The sequence below is a fragment of the Acomys russatus genome, chromosome 28 (genome assembly GCF_903995435.1).
Source record: "Acomys russatus chromosome 28, mAcoRus1.1, whole genome shotgun sequence".
NCBI classification, from domain to species: Eukaryota; Metazoa; Chordata; class Mammalia; order Rodentia; family Muridae; genus Acomys; species Acomys russatus.
The window spans coordinates 2,969,702-2,992,836 of NC_067164.1; the positions used below are offsets into that span (position 1 = coordinate 2,969,702).

Below are 23,135 nucleotides of genomic sequence, written 5' to 3' on the forward strand. Positions count from 1 at the left end.
CACACACACACACACACACACACACACACACACACACACACACCAGTATCTGTAGACCTGTCTTTGTAATTTAAAATGTTAATGAAATGTAAATTTTTCAGTACAAAATTAATGAATGTTCATCCTTCAGCTGCATTGTGCCCAGCTTTGTAGGAGTCCTTTTAGTAGTCTTCATTAGACCCCAAAGTCTCTCCTTGTGCCTTTCCCTCAGTCTCACCATCAGCAAAGAAGATACATTTGACAACTACCATCAGAATGGAAGCAACGAAACATAATTTCAATTGGGAAAACAACACACCCCTTGCATTTTTTATAATGAACTCAGGTTTTCTTTTTGGGTTCCAAGCTATTCATGGTGAACAGAATGTGTTTAATCTGATGTGAAGCTGGCTACCCAGCCATCTAGGCAAGTTGCTGAATGTTTAACTCTAGGTCTGGTAGGCTGCCAGCCATTCTAAATGTTTTCACATCATGAGCAAGAAGTAATTAAATCTCTAAGTCACAGCTGATAGGGCCGTACAGAAGGCTGATGTCACCACTCATAGAGCTGGGCTTTACCCTTTTGAGAGTAAAGCCACACTCTACCTCAAGGAGTATGCAATTCCATTTCAGGCAACCATGGTAATGCTTCTTTATAAATAAAAAGGATGGATGGATGGATGGATGGAATTGAATGGGTAGATGGATGGATAGATAGATAGATAGATATAGATAGATAGATAGATAGATAGATAGATAGATAGACAGACAGATAGATAAACAGACAGACAGACAGACAGATGGGCCAGCAGGTAAAGGTGCTTGCCACCAGCTTGACAACCAGAGTTTGATAGCCGGGGCTCACATGGCAGATGGAGGAAGTGGTCCTCTGATTGTTGACCTTAACTGTCATGCTCACACATACACCCATATATAACTGTAATTGTAATTAGGGAATGTGTAAAGGCACACACACACACACACACACACACACACACGGATGCCAGAACACAACCTTGCAGAGTCACTTCTATCCTACCGCTACTTCTGGAGATTGAACTCGCATTGCTGGGCTTCCAAGGCAGGCGTCTTCACCCACCCAAAGAAGTGCTGTGGCGCCATCTGACCACACACTTGTCACCCCATTTCTACTTCTTCAGCATAATACCATGCCCGGCAAGGCTTTAAAATGTTTTGTTGCTAGGATTTTGTGGGGCCTGTGTCACTCACTCTTGCCACAAGAGTTGTGGAGAGCAGAGGCCAACTTTGTAGAGTTGGTTGTATCCTATTACCCTTATGGGGACCAACTCAGATCAGCAGGGTGCTGTGCCAAGCACCTTCACCTGAGGAGCCATCTCACTGGCCCAAGATGTTATAGCAATTCAAGAGATCACGTTTGTAATTTTTACTATTCCATTTGCGAAAAAAAATCAAGATTCTACCTTTAGTAAGTGTTACAGCTGCCACCACTAGGCCTCATATGTGAACTAGAGTCAGATTTCTGATTTTAGGTCTGGCACTGTCACCTACAGCTCATGACCTGAGATAACATTCTGGGTCTAATGTTACAAAATTAGGTTAGAATGGAAGATAAATTTTATTTATTTATTTATTTATTTATTTATTTATTTATTTATTTATTTGGGTTTTTCTGAGACAAGGGTTCTCAGTGTAGCCTTGGAATGTTCTGTACTTGCTTTGTAGACCAAGCTGGCCTTGAACTCCCAGAGATTTGCCTGCTTCTGCCTCCCTGAGTGCTGGGATTACAGGCATGCACCAGTATGCTTGGCTTGAGAAAATTTTTATCATACACAAGAAATATATGCTTGCTCTCCTTCCCTGTCCTTTAAGTTTTCATGAGGTAGAAAATGAAGGAATAAAAGCTTCCTACTTCAGTGTTTTTGTTTTTCTTTCCCTTTTCCTTTTTTTGGCTGAGGCGATGCCTTGCGGTGTAGTTCATGACAATACCTAACTCAGGGTTAGGCATTCATCATCCTTCAGCCACCCAAGCCATAAACTACTACAATTAGCTATTAAAAATGTATTACAAGGCCAGGCATGGTGGCGCACACCTTTACTCCCAGCACTCAGGGAGGCAGAGGCAGACAATCGATGGGAGTGTGAGACCAGCCTGGTCCACAAAGCAAGTCCAGAACAGCAAAGGTTACATAAAGAAACCCTGTCTCAAAACAAAAACAAACAACAACAAAAACCAACAAAACAACCAAAAACCACACACACACACACACACACACACACACACACACACACAACCCAAACACCAAACTTTTATTACTGTATGTATTACAAGTAAAAGTGAGCAGATCCCATTGTGCACTGGTAGGTGTGAGGACAGCCTTCAACATTTGGTCCTCTTTCCTCTGTTTTCTGTGAGTAGAATTCTGGAATAGTAGCAGGTGTCTTTACCCACTGAGCTATCTCATTGACCCTTTTTTAAAAAAATGAGGATTATGGGTGGTGGGTGCAGGTCCACGGGGTTCTAAAGATGAGGTCCTCCTCAATGCGTGCTGAGGAGGATGACTGTGTTCCAGAGCTACATGGAAATGTCCACCCCCGAGAGCAGCCTGATTGGGAGGAAACTCTTAGTGCAATGTATCAGAAATAGCCAAGCTGAGATCATCCAACATGGCATCGATCACACACTGTGTCTGATCTGCAGAACAGCAGTGACTAAACAGACACCAAAGGACCATACTGAGAGCTCCAAACCACAGTGCTGGTGTTTCCCAGAAAGAAGGAAATCCTGTCATGGGAATCATCCATGCCCTCCTGCCACAGGACCATGGAACCACACTCCAGTGAGCTCCCAGGGACCCCAGGCCACCGCCGCCACTGCCACTGCTTTTTGGGTTGTGGCCCAGCGCAGTACGGGCCGAGGAGATTGCTTTTGAGGAGAGGGTGCTGTTTGAGTCGAGCCCTGAGTGAGGACTGTACCGCCCACAACACAGGCCTCACAGATACTAGGGGCAGCATCAAGGCAGGGGCCCATGGTAGATGGAGCGTGTGATGGAACCAGAGACTCAGGAGGCGCGAATCAACAGAGCCACAGGCTCCCAGGGACAAGAAGCTGAGCTGGGCCAACATCAATGGTTTCTGTGAGCTACTCAATGAAGATTTTGAGGGGCCTCCACTTGCCACCTGCTTGATGACCCACAAGATCCAGTACCCACAGGAGTAGGAGGCCATCCAGGCCTTGATGGCCAGCAACAATCTGTTGGATTGAACAGGAGCAGGGGAGCTGGCCCTGAGGACACAAGAACAGGAGAGCTGGCCCTGAGACACAGGAGCAGGTGAGCCAGTCCTGCCTTGAGGACATGGGAGTGGGAGAGCCATCCCTGCCCTGAGGACACAGAAATGGGAGAACCGGCCCCACCCCAAGGACATGGGAGCGGGAGAGTGGGCCCTGCCCTGAGGACATGGGAGCAGAACTGGCCCTGCCATGATGACAGGGAGCAGGAGAGCCGGCCCTGCTCTGAGGATACAGAAGCAGAAGAGCTGGCCCTGCCATAATGACATGGGAGCAAGAGGGTGGGCCATGCCCTGAGGACAAGGGAGCGGGCCTGATCCCAGGCTCTGAGTGGACCACACCCCAACATCTACCCCATATATGACCTGCTGGAACACATGAAGGGGCTAGACCTGCAGATTCAAAGATTAAGAATCTCCTTGACACACAGCAACAACGGAATATCCGAGAGCAGTGCCAGTGAGGATCTGGTAATGATAGTGTAGGCCTCCAACCAGACCCATGACTTGTAGCAATGAACATCTGAAAGTAAACATATGTGGGCAAAAGGCTATACTGCGTGATACACTACAGCTTCTGTGACAAGATTTTTTGTTTGTCTGTTTTATTTTACTGGGAGGAGAAGAGGGATTTTGGTGCATGACATGTAAATCATAGACATTCAATAAAAGTTTAAAAAAAAAAATGAGGATTATGGCTAGAGACCCAGTGCTAACAGAACTGGGCAAGATGGTGCTTTCTCCGCTCATGCTTTCCCTAGAGCAATTTCAGGGTGCTGCCTAAGTTTTTGATAGTTCTGACTGGAACCATTATTGATGCTTTCTGATGGTCTACTTCATCTTTTACCCTTATAAGGAGTGGGATCCTGAGCATCCCACAGAGGCCCACATGTTAGACATGTTCCAAAAGTCGTGCTACTGGGAGGTAGCGGAGACTGTTGTTCAGCATCCAGGAGGTTGGTACAGGTGCTGCTTGCTTTGGAAGGGAATGGATAGACCTTGAGGTCAAGGGTCCCAAGGTCCCACTCCTTGATCGGGAGGGGCTTAGAGCGCTCAGGGTGAGGCCCAAGGCCCAGGCACTATACCAAGCTCTCGGTCTCACCAGGGGAGGTGGAAATGATTTTCCACTGGTGTTACAGTTTAGCTCTTTTAGAATGAATTTTCTGGTATCAGACAGGAGTGGAGACTCAGGAGCTCCAAATACCCGTGGTGATTCCACAATGTTATAGATCGTTGTCAAACTGCTGTGCTAAGCAAGACAGAGGAAGCAGGCGGTTGTTTGAGACCAGATAGCAGGCAGGTCCAGTGAGAGGCAGGCCTGGGTGGGTGCTTCATCGGTGGTCAGCACTGAGCTAGCAGCAGTGATGGAGCAGGAGCTAGAGGCTGCCAAGGCAGTTTTGCCATTACTGCGTTACCACTGGGAGTCTGGCAGCAGTTCTCCCCCAGAATAAATGGAGTCTCAGATGATGATAGGGGAGGAATGGCAAGACCCTGAGAGAAGAGCCAGCCAGCCAGCCAGCCAGCCAGCCAGCCAGCCAGCCAGCCAGCCAGCCAGCCAGCCAGCCTTTATTTATAAACCTTGGAAAGTGAGGAGGGGTTTGTGGGTGAATGTGCCTGATTTGCTGGGACTAAGGATGCCAGGGTATCTAATCTACATGCAGTGGCACAGTACTTCATTGACATGCAGTAGCATAGGGTCCTATCACAAGAAAGAAAACACAGTCCTTAATTATCCTGTGGGTGGTGGAAGAACTTCTAGGTACAGTTAAAGGCCGTTTGCTTAAGGCTAGGATCTCCTTAGCTTAGGATGGGGTACTCCAGGGATCTCCCTATGTTTGATAAACCGGTTATCAGGAAAGGGTCAAGCCTGTGGTCTTCCTTAGAGGATCTGGGGGGTCTCACATCAGGGAGAAAGAGAATCTCGCTGAGAAAGGGAGTCCACTGTAATAGACAGGGCTCAGTTGGCTATCCAGGTACGCTAGACTTCGACCTCTCCAGCAGTACCTCACAAGAGACTTTGAAGCTGTGAGAAATATTTTAAGTCATGGGTAGCATGCACTTACAGAGGACCAGGGGGCTGTGGTCTCTTCCTTTTCCTTTTATTTCCAGCCATAAGCAAGCAGCTCTGCTCCACACATCTCTCAAGATGTGTTTTCTTATCACAGACAAAAAGCAATGGAGCCAACCCGCTGGAGCTTCCTAAGTCTGAGCCTGAATCATTATTTTCTAAGGGTGACACAGGCTCACAGACATGGTGGGGAGCAGCATTGGCAAGACAATCAAGGGAGAGTGGTTGATGTGTTGACTTCTTATTCTTTGCTTCTTTCAGATGAGTTTCACCCAGCAGGATGGGAGGTAAATAGGTCAGTGGTAGAGTACTTGCCTAGCTTAGGCATGAACCCCTGTGCGGCCTCCACCCAGAAAACCTATCAGGAGTATGTTGCAAAGAGGACGACTAAAAAGCTGATTTGCAGAGTTCAAAAACCTTGAAGTATGTCTGTTCAATTCTACATCTCTTTGTGAAATGTGCAACGTTCGTTTGATTTGTTGTGCAGAATAAACCATGCCAAGCACATTTTACAGCCCTGGAGAGGAAAGTCTTCCTATGCAGTCCAGACTCTTCCAAAGTTAATAATTTTAAAGTGAGTTTCAGTAATTTTTTAAAGTTCTTAACACACATAAAATATCTTCATTATTTTAAATTTCATCTATAAGCCTTAGCTGTGATTCCATCTTTGGATCTTTTTAACTTTACCTTGATTTATTGAGTCTCCAGGATGACCCTGAACTTCTGATCTTCCTGTCCCTACCTCCCAAGTGCTTGGATTATAGGTACACAACACGCCTGTTTTATACCGTGCCGAGGACTGAAACCAGAACCTTACATTGCTAAGCAAGCACGCTGAGCTATGTTCCCCAACCTTAATTTTAGCTCTATGCAATAGAACAATGTCCTGTGAATTCACAAACCATTGAGATGACAGAACTACCATGTTAGAAAACAAACTAAGCCAGACGTGGTGGCGCACGCCTTTAATCCCAGCACTAGGAAGGCAGAGGCAGGTGGCTCTCTGTGAGTTCAAGGTCAGCCTGGTCTACAAAGAGCTCTAGGACAGTCAGGGCTATTACACAGAGAAACTCTGTCTCGAAAAACCAAAAACCAAAACCAAAACCAAAACCCAAAAAACCAAACCAAACCAAAAACAAAAAACCAAACCAAACAAAAACAACAAAACAAACAAAAAACTCAAAAACAAAAACCTAGATGTAATAAAACCCAAACCACAGTATTTTTTCACAATAATTGTCATATTTCATGTGAAACATTGGTCAACAAGCATTTTGGATGGAGGGAAATGAACTGGGTGGAATAAAGGAGTTAGCTTCCTACTTCCCAGTAGGATGCCTCTCCTTATCTTGCCAGGTGACTAAAGCGCCAACAATTTATCCTTTTATTTTGCTGAATCAACAAATTAGAATTTTCATCTCCAAATAACTTAGAAAATACTTAAAGTGCTTCCTTTGTAACCAATTTTTAATTTCCTCAGACAGCAATAGCATTTTTTTTCACAATGTTTCCATTATTTCTGACTCAGGTGTGGTGTATCCCAGGCTGGCCTTGACTCACTCACTATACACTTGTGAAGTACCTTGAACTTCTGATCCTCCTGCCTCCACCTTCTCAGTGCAGGGATTACAAGCACCATTTGTCTGGTGCTACTGATTGAACTCAGGGACTGCCTGCTAGGCAGGCACTCTGTCAACCGAGCTACACACCTAAACATCCTTCAGGTTTACACAGGTGTGGTTAACACATGATTTGTGTTAACGTGTAACAGGGTTTGAACAAGTAAGTGTAAACACGCCCCACGGCAATCCTTTGGGCTTTCATGTACCGCACTGCTTAAAGCAGCTCAGGTTGGTGTCAGCTGCTCACAGCGCTCCTGGCACTGTGTAAGGAAAGGGTTTGGGCATCTGGGATGGCAAAGGAACAGAAGACTAAAACAAATATGATCAGTTAAAATCTTTTCCCAAGGAGATTTGAGTATGTCCGTGCTGAGAACCAGAACTGACTCATAAAAGATTTCATTAGCAACCTAAGGTACATGAAACAGGCCTGTCCTATGCCAAGATCAGGATTCAAAAGACTGAGAACCATCTCCTGCCTCCTTAGGAGCATGGCTCACTTTTAAGTGGTCCTGTACGGTGAGGTAATCCATGGTGTGTCAGTCTGGGCTCCAAAAGTGGGTGGTCTTTGCAGAAGGAGGTGCTCACTCCCTCTACCTCCGGCTAGAGCCAGTTCCTGCAGCTGGCCCAAAGGCAGCCCACAGACTGCACTTGCACATTTCTTCATTTCTCACTTGAGTGCCCTTCTTTGGGTCCCTTTCAACTGCCCACTTTAGATCGGCTTCATTACACCACTGCTCCATTTGTCATGTAAATTGGGGGACTCGGGGAAGTTTTTCTTTTGGCCTTGTCTACGGAAGAATACCAAGAGGTATTCAAAACGTATTAACACAAATCAATGGCACCAATAAAAGCGAAATCTCCTTAGCAACATAGTCTTGATTGCAAAAGGAGAACGGAGAGCATTTAGCAGAACACTGGCCCACATGGAAGACGCATTTGTCTGGAAGAATCCAGCACAAAGCCTAAAAGAGAGATTTTGAAAAAATCCAAAATTAACTCACAGGGAACAGTTACTCTTTTTTTCAAAAGTCCACAATTGGCTACATTAAATCTATGTGTGCTTTTGGCTCAGCAACATTGTATCTCAGCGCTTTGCAAACTGAAATTACAACACCCTGCATGTTTCACATGAGTTACAGGGTGTTTTTTGTTTGTTTTGTTTTTTGAGTTTTTTTTTTTTTTTCCCTCTGTTGATTTCTTTGAAAAAGCAAACAAAAAGTCTTAAGAAATATTCATCTCACACACAACGTGAAGAAAACTGAATGGCTATTTAACAATATCTGAGACTGTAGGTACAAAAGGCTGGGCTATCTGCGAGGCTTTCTGCAGTGGACTCTAAGGTGCTAACTACTGCAGGCAGCAACGGCATTTTGCTGCAGTCTATTTGTGGAAAAAGAAATGGAATACAATTCTGAGAATGCTCTCATTTTCGTTAGAATGAAAATAGTGAAAAGAATGGAAATTCAGAAAAGTATCAATTCTAAAACAACAACAAAAACCCTCCAATACAGGGATGACTCAACAAAAAATAAGCAAAAATAAAGCTTCTCCCTTAAAATGTTTCATGTAGCATTTTCATTTTGTATCTCAAGGAAAACAATTCAGGCAATGGAAAGAAAAACATCTTTTTTTTTTTTTAATTTTTTAAATTTAATTTTATGTGCATTAGTGTGAGGGTGTCAGATCACTTGGGACTGAAGTTACAGACAGTTGTAAGCTGTCATGTGGGTGCTGGGAATTGAACCCAGGTCCTTTAGCAGAGCAGACAGTGCTCTTAACCACTGAGCCATCTCTCCAGCCCAAGAAAAACATCTTTACTGCATACTACAGAGAAAGTCTGGGTATTTTTGTCAGACTCCTACCTCTATTGTCCTCCCCTCTATCTACACACAAATGCACACCTGTGAACAAAAAATTGACCTTCTTACAGCTGTTACTGAACTTGATGTAGATTGGGGAGGGGGTGGCACGCTGTCTGCCAGAGCCTAATTACAATCCATCTTGGACTACCTGTATCACGACCCACTTCTCACACCCTTGTAACAGCTAAAACCTTTCAGATGTATTAACAGGCCATTGGCTTCCACCAACTAAAAGCATCTGAGACTCACAGCTGACTGCTACGTCCACCTACTGGTATTTCCGCCAAAGTGTCTTTATCGATGCCTTTGTTCTGTTACTTTAAGGACACAAATAGACAGGTTTCTACACTGAAATATGGAAATTTGCTATAAGCAGAATCTGTATTCCCAAGCCATACTTGGTTATATTTGGCTGCAGAATAAATTTATTCCCTTTGAGATGAAAGCTGTTTTTGCATCAACATGTGTATGTATTTGCCATGTTAACAACTGGAATTTGAGTCAAATAAAATGGAACAAATCCTGTGTAATAAGCCCATTTAATACAGTGCAACATACAGGCACTGCTACATGTATTTGCGGAGGTGGTGGCTAGATTTATTTCTGCCTTCACCCGAAAACTTGAGAGCCTAAACAAGGTGACATTCGTAAGAATGTCAATGTAGTTATGTTTCCCCAGACAACTGTGAAGTGCTGTTTACTGTAAGTGTGTCCATGGATGTGGGCTTCACTCAGCCATGGCCACAGCGCCTGCTCAGTCCGTGCATTTCCTCTAAAGTGATTTGGATGGACTCATAGTTTTATTTCATCTACTATGTACAACTTGCAAGGACAAAAGGCTGTGCTTTTAATTTGGCTATAGCATTATCTGTTGAAACCACGTAACAGATTCTGCTGAAAACAGCACTTTTTTGCTTGGAGTGGCAGAACACATACATCTACACCCCAGTAACTCAGGAGGCTGCAGCAGGGTAATCATGAGTCTGTGGCTAATTTAGATACAGAGTGAGCCTGTAAGAAAGAAAGAAAAGAAAGAGAGAGAGAAAGAACGAACTCTTTCAGTTGACCAGCCAAAGCAAGCAAACACACACAGTATACATTTGTAACTCTCTAGCTCATAACAGATTCCTATTCGAGTACGAGTCTTGTTATTTAACCCGGAACTCACTTTGTAGCCCAAGCCCAGGCTTTGAACTGGAAATCATCAAGGCTTAGCCTTCCAAGTGTGGGCATGTCAGGCGTGCATTCCTACATCTGGTTTGAAGAGTTAATTTTATAAGAGAAGTTTATAGTTTTCGACTTTTAATTTTATTTAAAAATTTTATACATTTTACTGTAACCTACAAGAGATCACAAACCATGCCACCATTACTACAATCCAAGCATAACCCATCTACAGGACTTAATTATGGATCAAAGTTTTAACCAAAAAGGTTTCTTAAGAAAAAACAGACCATTTTTTTTTTTTTAAAGCAATGGCTTTAATTTGTAAAGAATGATAGTAAAAATACACACCTCTGAAATTCAGCTTTGTACTATGCCAACTTTGAAAAATGTCACCGGCCTTCCTTCCACATTTGAGTTCGATGAGTGCTCAAGCAGGAACGGCCACTTTGTTCAGCAGGAGTTTTGAAAATTATCTGATACCCATTTAAACACTTAGAGTTCCCTACAATCTACTAGAAGGTTTTTCTATTATTTTTGAACAATTATATTGAACAATTATATTGTCTATTATAAACAATTAAAAAAAAGTATTGGTTCCAAGGTGGCCTCCTGCTATCCTCTCAAAGGGCATCAACAGTGGAGGGAAGCGCCTCCTGCAGCTGTGTAATTTAAAATTCCCACTATGAGAGCATATAAAAGACAGCAAAAGGCTGTGTGCAGTCCTGGCCACCCTTGTAAGCTAGCCAAGGGTAACAATGCAGTGACTTCTCTGGGTGAGAAGGGGGTTTTTAAGCATTTTCTCTCTAAGTTCTGACTAGCTTATTTCTATTGCTGCTACTAGTAAGTTTTGTTGTCGTTTCATGTTTGAGATGATCTCACTATGTGGACCAGGGTGGTCTACAACTCCTTACCTTTCCCCCTTAGTTGGACTACACAATACTGGGATTCTAGGCATTTTCCAGTGCTCCTGGCAATGCTTAACTATTCTGTGAGGCTCTAACAGTAAACAGGAGCATCAATCAGCAAATGAAAAGAGATGAGAGATTTTAAAAGGCGCTGATGGGAGTGAAGGCAAATTCCTATTTATGAAGAGTCCATTCATAGCAATGTTATTACCTAGTGAAATCAACTCTTAAACAGAGGGACCAACCCTAACAATTTAATGTCTTCTAGGTTTTTTGTGGGGGTAGTGGGAACCTCAGACAGGGTCTCATTTTGGAACCTTTAGAGCTCATTATGTAGAGCAGGCTGGCCACCAAATCAGAGAACTTCCTCTTCTGCCTGCTGAGCTATGGGATTAAAATGCAGCACCACCACTCCCCCCCATTCCCCCCCACCCCCGCTTTCACTTTAGATTTTAAGTCTAATGGTATTTATGTCAATAGAAAGAACTAGGCAAGGTTTACTGTGACTAAGAACCAGGAGCAGCCACCCCGCGCTCTCGGGCTCCCGTTTAGACGGTCTAGCCTCAAGCACACTACCCTGCCACAGCCCCCAGGGTGCTGGCCTCCCAGGCTTGCACCAGGCCCCGAGGGAAGGGAGTCTTCTGTTGGAGGTTGGTTGACACACTTTCCTTACATGGCAGTAAGAGACCAATAGGTAATTAATTCACCAAAAACAAAAGGCCTGGTGTTCAGGTCACTAAAATATTTCTGAGATACAAAGCTAAGAAGGCCGTACATTATTTTTCAAAAACAGCTAACTCTCAAATTAAGAGCACTGTGTTTAGGCGTGTAAGGGGGAGAACACGGCCCGTGTTACCGCGTATGGAACTCTATTTTAAAAGGTCACATGTAATTTTTTTCAATACTATAGTCAATATTTCCCCAATCTTTAAACACACAAAACATTTTGAGAAGTAGAACCCCATCTCTACTTTTAAATAGAAAATTTAACAATAGCTTATTTATGCTGACACTCTAGGTATCTCCGAATCATTACCATTTAACGTTCTAGGTAGGTACTCTCACATAAAACTTAATAAACAAGAAAACATGAACAAGAGCTGAACAAGATAACATCATGAGGTAGTCATGGCACCACCCTGCTCTGACAGTAATGTGACCGTGTAGAACATCAGAAGTGCCCTGAAATGAAGCTGAGCATCTTGCTGGCATCATGGCTAGTGCCTGTAATCCTCAGCTGCATGAGAGGCTTGAAGCCAGATGGACTACACAAGAACCCTTCTCAAAACACAACACAACACAAAAACAGGACTGGCATCTGGAGATCTGTTTTTGGTACCATCAGAATAGTGAACCTACTAGCCTGGTAGACACCTGCAATCTCAGTACCTGAGGGGCTAGGTAGGGAAGGAGGCTGAGGGGTGAAGGCCAGCTCGGGTTACACCTAAGACTACCTGAAAACAAAATAGGACAGGACAAAGCAAGAATGAGAAGGAATTGATATTTCCAATGTTTTCTATGAGGAATAACTGTTCCCCAGGTCTAGATGAGGATGCTAGACAGCCAGGAGGGCCACAGTGCCTGGGAGTGTAGTTCATTGGCAGAGCGCTGCCCATCACTAAGCAGGCCTTAGGTGACATACCAGCACCACAAGGTTTATGAAAGATAGAAGGGCCCACAACTGGATGCTGGTGTGGCACCAAAGGCAGCTTTAAACATAGTTTACTTTTGACTCAGTACCAGTGATCGACAGCAAGCCAACGCAAAACTCTGTACAGTAAACACAGGCATGCCGCTAAGCTTCACAGGGTAAGATGTAAAGCCAAATACAATGGGAACTCAAACAGTCTGCTATGTACAGAGCAACATAGAACACCACTGCATCTGAGCTCGTGCAGATGTAGGTCCAACTGCTCATACCACCACTGAGCATCTTACTCAAGACTGCGGTGGAAGCTGTCTAAAGCCTATAGATAGCTTGTGTCTACAAAACAAAACAACAAATCAGAAATACTACATAACTACCATGAAAACAACCATAGGGACAGCTGTGTCTTCCCGACTGAAAATTGTTCACTTATTTAACTATTCTAATAATTAATGGAAATTGTTGCTCACCATTATTGAAGGTTTTCTTACATTTATTTTGTGGATTTTAAGACAAAATTATATGGTTTATAGTCTAAATACTGGAATCTAGTCATTAAAGAGTTTTGCTATAGTATTTGCTGGTAATTTAGACAGGTACAGTGAACCCTTCAGGAGGGAATGGCAACCTTCACTTCAAAGCTAAAAACATCACATCAGTTTTACTGCTGTTACTGGACTCTGGAATAGCTGTTTTAATCCAAATATGTAGTTGTGTGTAAAAGAATTTGTAAAATACACTGTATGAGAAAAGGAGTTTCTATATAAGCAATAGTGACCATCTGTAAAAAGCCAGTGATGTCCAAAAAAAGGATCACAGGTAATTAGCTTATATCCAAACCTACACATTGGATTTTCTGCCAATAATCTATTTTCTTGGCTAGTCTAAAATGTACTTTCCAGCACATGGGCCCTTAAATCCATGGTTTAAGAAATGGTAATATTATAAGCCATTAATGAAAACCCTACATGCTGGGGATATGGCTGGTTTACAGTAATGCACATAAATGCGTTTTGGTGGTACTCTGTGTGTATTTGAAGTATGGGGATGTACACTTCTAGGGAATTTTTTTTAGCAGCAAACACATTTCTAATTACAGTTATAAAAGCTTTTAAAATCCTATACTCAATATTAATTGTGAATAATGTTCTTACAACAATATAATTTTGAAACTACAACGGACCAACAATAGGAAAAAAAAGGACCTTAACTAGGTCAGTTTCCTCTCAAGCCAATAGCTGTGTCATTCTAGAGATTGACAGCTGCATCCAGGGTTCACTCTTGCATAGTCTGTGTGGTCATCATAGTTTTCTGCTTTCTGAAGCACTGCAAGAGTATACAATCATTTCACAGAGAAACCCAGAAACACTGGAGTTTAGAGGAGCATTACTTGGAACTGCGCTAATAAGGTGGTCAGACACACCAACTAGACAAAGGTTAAATAAAGGTGTGAAACACTAAAATCCTTTGTACTCTGAGGGCTTCACGGAAAAGTTTTCTATGGATTCAAGTTGTTGAGCTCCTGGGGGGGTGGGGGTGGGGGTGGGGTCACATACTGGGCGGGGGGGGGGGGGGGCCCGCGGGGCAGACTGGACTTTAAATCAAAGTTTTAACAATTCCTAAAGTCCCATATAGGCTACAAGATACTGGCATTTAGCTATTCAAATATATATATAGAGAGAAGCACAGTACTTTAGAGAAATACAAGAAACACTTTTAAAAATATAGGTATATAAATTAACAAAATTGGTATTTAAAAGATTTAATACAAGGGGGAGTACCAATTCTTAATACAAATTATTAAGCATAGTTTATATAATTTCAAATGTTATTCACATTATTGCTCAATACCACAACTATATGGAACAAGTTCTTGACACACATTAAAATGTGTATAATTTTAGGCTTATAAAAAAGAAAGTCTACCTACACACAGGCCATTCCGAAATCTACAGTGTGGAGATATGTACAACCAAACAGAAAAAAAATACATACATGTATGTGTATATTTAAAAGCAACAAGCTAACCTGGTTTGATCTTAAATATACAATTTTCAATCAAAAAAAGGATGTAACTGGATTGAGATGACTGGGCAGACTGAAAATAGTATAAAATGTGCCCTCTATTTCTTAGTAACGATCTGCTCTTCGTAACTATCTACCAGTGGGGCATCAAATACCAGATGATTTTTAATTCTGTAACTTTTGTTTTCTTTCCAAACTATTCAGAAACACATCCATTCTATAATGATGTTAGTCTGGGAAACAAACTTTACTTTTATTTTTAAAAGGAACAGCTACACACAACCCAAGTCCGGCCCCTTTACTGCTTCCGCCTGGAGCCCACAGACAGAAGCCACTGCACGGCGAGGCTGAGCTCTAGTGACCACAGGTGCGAACACACACTCATGATCCGTCTACTCTAGGGGCATTACCATTGTGAGGATAGATACTTTGAAAACTGCTGCTAGTTCTTCATAAAGTTAAGGTGTATCTGCTGAGACTAAACATAAGGAACTGTGTGAGAAAGGTCAGAGCAGGGCCCAAAAGGCTTTGTGAGAAAACCTACAGTTTTCAAGTAACTATTGTGGCAAATTCTAAAAGAAAGAAAAAAAAGTCCAAGAGAGTGTTAGAACAGATAACAAGTATGCTTTTCTATGTTAAGGAACTAATAAATAAATGACTGTGTGAACCTTGTTGACAAAATAACAAAGGCTGGCCATTTTTTATGCTAAGTTCAAATGTATTTTTTTTTTGAGAATACAAAAAGTAATCCTTGAAAATCAGAATATATAACAGAAAAGAGCACAATAACTTAAGTATTAAACATCTGTATGAAATAACTTGCAAAGTTTGACAAATATGCACACATAGAACATGCGGTTATTTAAAAAACAAAACAAACAAAAACACCACCCGATTCTGTAGAACCAGCATCATATCACCAGCAGGAGAGCACCAAGCAAGGCACCATTGGAAAGACAACACACTTGGAAAGTCTCTATAAATAAAGCAAATGCTAATCTGGTCGAAAAATCGGTGTCTTTGGTAAAAATTCTATGAGGATGACCTGTAAAAAGGAGAAGAAAAAGGCTTTAAGCAACTTAAAACATTTCTTAACCTTAAAACATCAGTCATATTCTTAAACCAAAAAAATGAAAAACAAAACAAAAGCCTTTGACAGATAAAGCATTTTTACTAGTGAAATTTTACTTGATGTGAATACTTTCTCCTGGTGGGTGTGCTCACTTTCCTCAGGACCTGTGTCCTGACTGGGAGGGTCTATCATGCGCTTGCCTAACCATCTGGGCCAGGACCTTTCTTTTTCACTTGAGTTTTACTGGCTTTTTGATTTGCCTCAGTAAAGAAAGCACCTCCATTCTTGTTCAAAAACACTCTTTTCCTTCTCTAGTTCCCCTGCAGGAAGCCTCAGGTGTCACCCATGCCACTTTGCTGACCTACTATTTACTTAGAAGACAGGGCACTACTTCCTAGCACACTGTGTTCTCACTGAGAACAAGTCAAGCGTCTCCATTGCTCACCCCACAGCAAAGGCTCGACATCATTAAGGAAGAGGGGGAGAAAAGAATGTAAGAACCCACTGTCTGGACATGACACACTCACTGCACTCACCAACTCACAACAGCCACAGTTACTTGCACACCATTTTACAGGCCGAGACTCCAGGGCAGATGGGGAAAGGACTCATGCAACCTTACGCTGTAACTGAGAACTACTGGAGTCCATACTGCTGAGGAGGGGGAGCCATGCCATGCAGGCACTGGTAAGCTGCCCATGATGCAGGAAACAATCCTTCACCAACCACATGCAAGCAACCCTAATTAAACCCAGCAGATTATTTCTTTTAAAGAAAAAACAATAAACAATAAACAAGCAAACATGACTAGAAGGCAGCTGTGCTGGGAAGAAGGGTTCCAGAGGTTTGAGTGAAAGAAGAGAAATTGTGGGGGGGAGGTGACAAAATACATTCTATACATGTTTGAAGTTGTCCAACTATACATAAATGTATGTTTGAAATGTTTATTTTTGGGTCTAGAATGATAGCTTAGTAGTTAATAGGTCCTTTGCTCTTGCAAAGGACCTGGGTTTGGACCTGGGTTTGGTTCCCAGCACCCACATGGTGGCTCACAACAACCACTAACTCCAGTTCCAAAGTATCCAATGCCCTCTTCCAGCCTTCAATGCCAAAGATATAGACACTGTAGAAAGCCTCAAATTAATTAAGTAAGGAGGGATTTTCTTCTTACTAGATTATGTGTGATTATGATACATGCTTTTAAAGAGCTTTTCAGGCTTTGTTTATCCCTATTTTCAAATACCACAAATACACATATTCTAAGAAAATCTAAAAAAAAAAAAATCACTTTAAAAGCCAATTTTAAGCTAGGCATCATGGCACACGCCTTTAAACCCACTACTTGGGAGGCAGAAGCAGGTGGTTATCTGTGAGTTCAAGGCCAGCCTGGTCTAGGAGCAAGTTCCTGAGGCGCGAAGGCTACACAGAGAGACGTCTTGAAAATGAAAACAAAGAAAGAAAAAGGAAACAAAGAAAGGAAAAGTACTTTGTACACACCTTCTATGATCCCGTGAAATACAACTCATTTAAAAGCACTTACTCATATAAAAATTCAAGGTAAACTAAATGTTTTCATGGCAGTATACAGTTCACAATGTTTTAAAGAGCTACTAATTTAACTGTAATGAAAGAATTTCTGTATACACTGTATGAATGAGCTTTTCCCATACAGCTCCACTTGGAAATCGTAACTTAGATTTTCCTTTTCCCAGTGCAGAGATCCGACCGAGCCCTTGTGTGGTAGGCACACATTCTACGACTGGGCTGCATCCAGGTTGGCATTAGCTTTCATTTTTTCTTTTCCTGTTTCTTTTAGAAACATCAAAAAGTAATTAAAGCTTCAGGTTTAAGCTTGGTGTTTGGGTTTATAAATGTATACTAGCAAATTATTATTTCACGAAACCCTTGAAATATCTCCCAAATCTATTGCTGTCCTTCCAATGGGTAACAGACCTCTTACCACCAGCGATAAATGACTAGTACCTGGCCAGGTCAAGCTCTAAGGAGTCTCTCAGCTGTTCCTGTTTTATGGTTATAAAGAAGCAGTACGTGTCTTTCTCAACCTTAGAATTAACATGTGATGTCATGTTACTAAATTACTTAGTTTATGAATAGAGATTGTTTGGGGGTTGGGAAGAGAACACATGAAATATCTTTGATGTTCAAGGAGAGAAAAATTCGGCTGTTTGATAATGAAAGAACCAGGAAATGGTTTTATGATTATTTTTCAACTATTTAAACACTTTTAAAAATCAGTCTCTCTCTCTCTCTCACACACACACACACACACACACACACACACACACACACACACACACACACGGTTGTATGTTTCAAAGAACAGAGAAAATTCTTCAGAAATGTTACACTGGGTCCTTCACAAAGACTGGTTTTAGTTTTAACAATTAACTCCTTTCTTAAATTTTTTCTTTTAATCTACTAATCTATCCATGTTCTCAAGTAAAACACTCAAGCTCAAGGAAGAATAAGTTCATGGCTTCTTAAAAGTATTCTGAACTTTTCAAAAAGAAGAACAATTATTCAAATAAGCCAGGACATCAATAAATTGAATTTCTAAAACTATTGTGTGTGTACATTTATGTATGTGTATGCCATCTTTTAAAAGACAAAACAGGTTGGCCAACATCTGTTTGCATTTAAGGTAACTGTACAAAACAGCATTCTAGGAACGGTTTAGAAAACCGTGTACAGCTACTAGGAACACAGGCAGCAAGCCCATGAAGGCTTCTCAGGCTCCAGCGGCCCAGCTGAAAGGTTCTCTTCCATACTTGGAAACTCATTAGCATTATATAAAACGCCATATCTGACGTGCTGCGTAACCAAGGTTGTGGTTATTCTTTATACAGCATCTAAAATTTCACACTCCATCAACACGTGTTCAGGCCATTTTATCTTGGCAATTAATTTATTATTTTTCAGAACACAGTGGAGCCTTGTCTTCAAGTCATTCATAACTTTATAAATCAGCCTTGCACATGAAACCCAGGCATCTGTGAACCGTAGAAAATCCTTGCACTGGGGAGATTAAGCTCCTGACACCTTTGCTGATTAATAATCATGGAAAGAATAAGATCAGAAACAAAATAAATGATCATTTAATAGAGAAACTCACAAAACAGCCCTTTAACTTACATATTCCATCATGTTGTTCGTTTCACATTTCCTTTTGCTCAGCCTCCAGTGCAAGCACAGCTAGACATGACGGAGGGCAAAAGAAGAGAAATGAGCTCCATTTTCCTGGGCACAAGACTCACCCATTCGTCCACCTTTCATATTTGAGTCCAACAAAAGCATCTGTTTCCATACTGTGCAGTTCAGACCCCAACAGTACGAAGCTGCTCCCCGCAGTACTCACCTTGTGGTATAACCTATTGTTTTCCCATTCTAATAACTTCTCAATCGATCTTCGTGTCTGGAAGACAAATGAGGGAGAGTTTACTCTTGACTGGCTTTAGAAAAGCTGGTTTGCAGCTGCTTTCTGTGTGAAAAGGCAAGATGGCCTGTCCTCTCCGTGTTCCAGCACTAAGCAGCAACCTCATCAGAAACAGTAGTTTTTAAGTCAACATGAATTTTCTTTTAAATATATGTGCATATATTTTTCAAGTATTTTGTACTTACTAGCCTCTGACTTAAAGCTATCAGCCTAAAAAAGCAAATGTCTTTTACCAAATTTAAACTTAAATCCCCACTTCTTAGGAGACATTTTGCAGTACTGAAATACTGCATTAAATAGTAATTCTCTATTTTAAAATAATAATAATTTAAATATTAGTTAAGAAAATACAAATGGCCTTTAGGGTAAATCTGGAAGAAAAAAAAATCTTGCCAATTGAAGATTAATAAAGGAGGAACAGAGTTACAGAATCAAGCTAATTTTAGGATTGTATGAGAAAACCCAGTATGCTGGTTACTGCAGTTTTCCAACAGTGCCAAATTTTTATTTAAAGCAACATAAAAGTGGTATCTGAGAGTAAATTCGATTGCTAATCCAATGGGTGCTCTATCGGGAGTCAGCTGAGCAACTCATCTCCCTCTGTTACTGCACTGCAGAGCACAAAGCCCGGCGCCGGCTTCTTGCCTGGAAGTATGAGTAAGGAGCTACTGCGTGGAGCCAGGTGTCAGCGTGGGACTGCACTCTGCAGGTGTGCGAGGGACTGCACTCTGCAGGTGTGCGAGGGACTGCACTCTGCAGGTGTGCGAGGGACTGCCGCACGATCAACTGCAACTTGATGCAGCTGCAGCTTTCTTGAGAGGGAAGAGGCGTCCACTGAGTTTAAATGTAGCACAACTGTAAATAAATCCTGATAACCACATGAAAACTCGCATGCCAATCAAGGACGGGCGAGGTGAGAACTGGTGGGAACGAGGCGTTGTGAAGACTTACATAAAACACGTTAGGATGAACTTAAAGTCTCTACTGTCATCCAGTTCCAGGGTTACACTTCAGCACGTTGAACACGTAAAGACACTGAAGTCACATAGGTGCCAATTATAATTCACAACTGCCAACACATTACCATGAGTGCTTGTATTTTCAAGTTTTATGTCATAAAAATAAGAAAATCAACTACTTCTGACAATAATATGTCAATGACTAATTTATTACAATTTTTAACAGTCTTTTTGGCAAGAATTTTAAAAGAAAAAGTGCCCTTGTTAGCAATGATCAGCAGCCCTCACTTGTTTCTTTGTAAGATAGCCTTTTAGAGGCAGCTCTCCTTTTAAATGAAAATAGGGCAGCAGTTATGGTCACACTTTTTGTTAATTTAGTTGCCAGTCAGCCCCAAATCAAAAGAAAATAAGGCTGCAGAGTGTAATTAACATTCAGTTCAGTCGTTTTGTCCCTTGTCTAGCCCCCAAGCTTTGTTAAAATTGCCATCTGAATGCTGAAGGCTGTAGGGAAATCGATTTGATTCTAATCGCACCATGAAAAGAACATGATCTAACTGCTTTCAGCCCTCCGTAAATCTGTACTAGGTCTTTAGCACAATGCAACTTCCAATTTAAAAAGCACTGAATGTCTCGTCAATGACTTTGTGAAGAAAAAAGAACAAGGAGCAGACATAAAAATTCCAATAGTTGTTTAAGCACTGAAGTTCATTTGCATCACAGCGACCTGAAAAGGGCTGACCTCTCAAGCCGCCTCGCAGGTCTATGAAGTTGTAGCCTTGACAAGCTCACATTGACAGAGCTCATTGACTCTGAAAGGCTACTCTATCAATGGTGAAAAACGGCAAAAGGTTCTACTGTGAGCAGGCATCTGCCTGCCCACCCGCTGCTAAACCAATGGTAAAACCATTTCAAAACCTGAATCCACCTTGTAATCTTCCTTTCTAGAATCTTTTAATAATAGATTAAGATTACTATACAATTTGAGGTTTTACGTTTACTGATGGTTTAAAGGGGATGGGGAAATTAAAGAAACAGGGTAGGAAGAAGTAGCTTTTGAAGTCTGTGGTTTTATATTAAAATTATATAAAAATAGTTCCTAAAAACTTAACACTGCATTCTGCAAATATTTATTACTCAAAAAGTGGTTTTTACCATATCACAAGTTGTCAGAAATTTAAGCCATGCTATTCAGTGAGAACATCTCATTACCATCCATACATATACAAAGACACACACACGGCAGTTACCATCTTAACATTATTTACTTTTACTTAAGTCAACTACTATGCCAATATTTGTGTAAAGGATAATTACAACGTATGAATTTAAAATTCTAAAATACTCATGTAGGAACTTGGCATTTATTCATTGCCTCTAATTAGGAGTTTAATGACAGGGTTGGATATAATAATTGTATCCCACAATATTAAAAATTCTAAAGCAAACAAAGTTTGCTATGCCATACTCTGTATAATCATCTAAATATTCACTATCTCTACACTGTTGGGAGTTTGAAGCAAAGCTGTGAATTAGCACCATCTAATCTTGCTATAAGACTTCTTTCCTGCTTGACAGGTGAAAAAAAGGCACTTGCACGTGCAGCTCAATTAATCACTGCACTTGACATCTCAATGATTTACAGTGAGGAGCAGGTGAGAACACACAAAACCAGAAAGCAACCCTTGATTTGAGTAGAACATTTCTAGCACACTAAGGTGACAAGTATAGTGATTCTAGAAATGATTAAAAAAAAAAAAAAAGTAAAAAAAGAAATTGTGTCACAAATTATTTGTTAGTAACAACAAAAGATCAAATTAAATAGAAGGGGAAAAAGGGCTTAACTATAGAGAATGTTTCATACTATGCAATTATTTTTAGTTCACAAAATCAAAATATATTTTCAAGATGAAGTACAATACCAATTTGGCAGAGAGTAGGGGAAATATGACATTTCAGCATTATAAAAGCTATTTCAAAGCTTTTAAACTTCAATGGAAAGAACATTTTAATTACAGTCATCTAGAAATAAAAGTTAAGAGTCTATGTCCATTAGTTGTCAGATAGCTATTCTAATGAAATATAAAATTCAACACAGCCAAACCCGGTATCTATTAACTGGACAAGCAAATCTTATCATATAAATACCTGCTGTTTAATTTTAAGTGATTATACTGACTTGCAAATTCTAAATATTTTAATACGCATCACAAAAATATACATATCTAACACGAACTACGAATAAAAAAAAGTCCTTCTAGGTCATATTCTAAAACTAAGTCATATTAGCTTTCTTAAAAGAATTTAATTTAGTGCTTGAGAAAACACCAGATTGATACAGCCATGGGAACTAAAAAAACCCTTCTGTTTAGCTGAAAGAACAGGAGAAAGGGCAGTGCAGGCCGGCTGCAGGACAAGTTCCCTACAGCGGGCCTTAATCCTTTTCAGTACTCCCGCCCTGGGGTGGAAAGACAGGTTAGTGGCTCTTTACCACGAATCCTCCTTCCTTTTGCCCAGGCTGCCAACAAGAAACCTGCTTTTATCACATGGAGTCTTGAATTAAAAGGACCAAGACACCACCTTGCACCACGTAAGCAAACCGGACCACGCCCTGAACCTGCTTTAGAACAGCAGCGCCCAGTATCCAGACCCCATCAGCCTTCCTCCTGGGGCTCATTCTGAATGACAAGCTGTTAAACAGTCAGTATTAACATCTTTCGTTTCAACATCTTTACAGTTATATATTTTCTCACTGTTACACAGTTCTAACATAATTGCTCAGCTATACTGGAGTGACTAAAATTCAAAACAGTTCAATTACTGAATAGGCAATAGAGACTGAAGCTAAGCATTTGGGTTTATTTTTGTTGCCTTTGGTACCAATTTTTGATAGAACTGTGGAAAAGAGTTGAAACACAAAAATTACAAAGGAAATTAAAAGATTAGATATCATAAAATGGCTAAGAGGATGATTAATCAATTATTAATAATAAATATGACATACAGTGTTAACTTCTAAAAAGAATTGATAAGTAACTTAAAGAAAGCTTAAAATAGTAAGATATAAACCACAAAAAAAGCTTAGATCCTAAAATATAAAGCTAAGATTT

At 41.0% G+C, this 23,135-nt stretch overlaps 1 protein-coding gene across 1 annotated transcript in view; it reads right to left on the reverse strand.

Annotated features, from left to right (window-relative positions):
• Nucleotides 1-14,877: 14,877 nt before the first annotated feature.
• Chic2 (cysteine rich hydrophobic domain 2) overlaps nucleotides 14,878-23,135 on the reverse strand; it is a 32,654-nt gene continuing 24,396 nt past the window's right edge. Inside the window, exons 4-6 of the mRNA XM_051170278.1 lie at nucleotides 18,992-19,048; nucleotides 18,769-18,828; nucleotides 14,878-15,588 (exon numbers count right to left, since the gene is read on the reverse strand). Of these exons, the coding sequence (XP_051026235.1) occupies nucleotides 15,538-15,588; nucleotides 18,769-18,828; nucleotides 18,992-19,048 (168 nt within the window). The 3' untranslated portion in view covers nucleotides 14,878-15,537. The remainder of the gene's footprint in view (nucleotides 15,589-18,768; nucleotides 18,829-18,991; nucleotides 19,049-23,135) is intronic.